This window comes from Pseudophryne corroboree, chromosome 6, assembly GCF_028390025.1.
Source record: "Pseudophryne corroboree isolate aPseCor3 chromosome 6, aPseCor3.hap2, whole genome shotgun sequence".
Taxonomy (NCBI): Eukaryota; Metazoa; Chordata; class Amphibia; order Anura; family Myobatrachidae; genus Pseudophryne; species Pseudophryne corroboree.
Genome location: NC_086449.1, coordinates 158,487,552 through 158,490,051, shown reverse-complemented (window position 1 = coordinate 158,490,051; position 2,500 = coordinate 158,487,552). Strand labels below are relative to the sequence as shown.

The 2,500-nt window shown below is 39.0% G+C and overlaps 1 protein-coding gene across 1 annotated transcript; it reads left to right on the top strand.

The window, feature by feature from the left end:
- Positions 1 to 488: 488 nt before the first annotated feature.
- LOC134934514 (paraneoplastic antigen Ma1 homolog) lies at positions 489 to 1,880 on the top strand. The gene has a single exon (XM_063929943.1). It carries the CDS (start codon positions 489 to 491, stop codon positions 1,878 to 1,880), a length of 1,392 nt encoding a protein of 463 aa, XP_063786013.1.
- Positions 1,881 to 2,500: the final 620 nt, after the last annotated feature.

Below are 2,500 nucleotides of genomic sequence, written 5' to 3'. Positions count from 1 at the left end.
TTATTAGGAGTACCCGGGTCACTCTCATACTAACATTAAGGTAATTTTTGTGTATTGCATGCAAATAACTTGTATAGGTTCTGTGAGGGAATTAGTTGGATGAGATAGAAAACTGTAATTTATTGATGATAAATGTCTACATTCACCTTTTCACTTTTTTGTGATAAATAAATACATGTGTTATACTTACCATATGCTAATGTGAATCTTGAAAATCCATCCGGAGATCCTGGAACTGCAATCAGAAGAACAGGTATAACATTAAGAGAAAAGGTGCACTCATATATACATTTATGAAATAGACTGATTTACAGTTAACAATTATTACTAGAGAGAGGCTTACCCAGGCAAGCCCAAATATTAAGCTTGGGTGGAGGCACAGACATTAACTAACCATCCCTTACGGGATAAGTAAGAATTCCATATTAGAGCATTAGGGGAGGGGTTACATTTGGAGGCAAGTCTGCTGAGATATGAGTTCAGTAAGAATGGAGAATTTAACAGAAGAGGATATATACACTTGGTGTATGCAAAAAGAGAAAAATCCTAAAAAATGTATAGCAATAGGGGGAAATTTCTCTGAATTTTCAGATGAAGAAGTCATTAGAACAATTATAGACAAATTATATGGGGTTAAAAGACCTAAGATTGTGGATAAATGGAGAGAAGAAATAGCTATATTAATAGAAGCTGAAAAGGAGTTAGATCCATGTATGATCCCAATGATAATAATGGCAAATGAGGAAATTGGGAGGCGGTGGTATATTATCTGGCCTAAGAGAAAAGATGAGGAAGCCAGTAATGCACACATATCCACTTCTGTGGACACCCCTGAAAGGGAAAATGCAAATAGTAATACACAAGGGAATGGTGCAAATGTAGATGGGTCACAGTTTGAGACAATGGTAGATAGAGTGGTTACCCAGTTAGAACGCTGGCACTATGAAGGGAGCTATAGAAGATTACGAATATTTTCGGGGATAGTACCTGTACCACTAGGTGAAGAAATGTACGAGTCCTGGAAGGAAGCTGCTGTTCAGCAAGCTGAGGAATGGCAATGCCCTGATCAAATAAAAAGGCAAAGAGTGGTTGAAAGCTTAAGGGGGCCTGCCATGGGAATAATACAGGCAGCTAGACGAAGTAATCCGCAAGCTACTCTTGAGACATATTTTGAAGCGTTAGATTATGCCTATGGTACATTAGAAGATGTAGGGGATTTAACATCTAGGTTGCATCATACGTTCCAGGAACCTGGAGAAAAGTTAAGTGCCTACTTAATAAGATTGGACAAACTTTTATACAAGATAGTAGAAAAGGGTGGAATTACCCGGGATGAAGTAGGTAGAAGCAGAATGAAGCAGTTATTGAGGGGAGCACTGACAACTGATTCTGTGGCCCAGAAAATTAGATGCTCGGGAACAAGGGAACCTACTCCTACTTTTAACGAATTGTTAAAAGAAATAAAGCAGGAAGAAGTATTAATCGAAATGAGAGAAAAAACAATAAAAAAGGTTAAGGTCGTTCAACCCTCTATAGAAGTAAATCCTTTTGAAGATAAGGTAGTTAAAATGATAGAAGAGCAAAATAAGAAAATAGAGCAATTTATAGCCTCTCAAAATGGCAGAAACTCAGGAAACTCTTCTCAGAGGAGTAATAACAATTCATCTGATCGAGGCATGGGAAGAGGAAACTCTTACAATAATAGAGGAAGAGGATGTTTTAGATGTGGTAGAATGGGACACAGAGCGTTTGAATGTAACGCAAGTACTGATGAATCATCTTCAAGAACGCCTGTAACAAATTATAATGCACATAGAGGAAATTCTACGGGGCAGGGACACGAACCGGGGAGGACTGTGAACCCCTCACAGTCCCCCTAGAAGTCAGCTATTGTGCAATGGGGAATTCCTGGTGGAACGGGACAGTGCCAGAGGGTCTATTGGGGCCTGCCCCCATAGTTCCTGCATCTATTAATGGAGAAAACTGTGAAGTACTGTTAGACAGTGGGTCCCAAGTGTCTATAATTTTTGAGGCATGGTATAAAGATCATATATCGGATGTACCCATACAACCACTCAGTGGGCTAGTCATCTGGGGATTAAGTGTCGAAAGATATCCGTACTTGGGTTATGTACAAGTAACTCTTGAATTTGATAAGAAAACCCATGAAGAGCTTTTAGAAGTACCTTTTATTGCTCTTATATGTCCTGAAATTCAGGGAGAAAGAAATGGACCCCCTGTGATTGTGGGGACTAACACTCAGCTATACCACGTACTATCTAATTGGTGCCAGAATAAAGATGGACGACTTATGGATGTAGGACATACCTTGCTGGTGCAACCAGAAATAAATCTTAAGGAAAGTGGGAACGAATTTGATGTTTGTTTTCAGGAAAGCGACATGTTAGAAGAAGATAAGATATCTTTAATTAAGGAATTAGAAAACAGGAAACAGGCGTTCTCAACAGGAGAATGGGACTTAGGAGAAGCAAAAGGAGTA

Bases quoted from the DNA above. Each gene is read 5' to 3' on its own strand.
- LOC134934514 (XM_063929943.1), top strand. From the start codon at position 489: ATGGAGAATTTAACAGAAGAGGATATATACACTTGGTGTATGCAAAAA.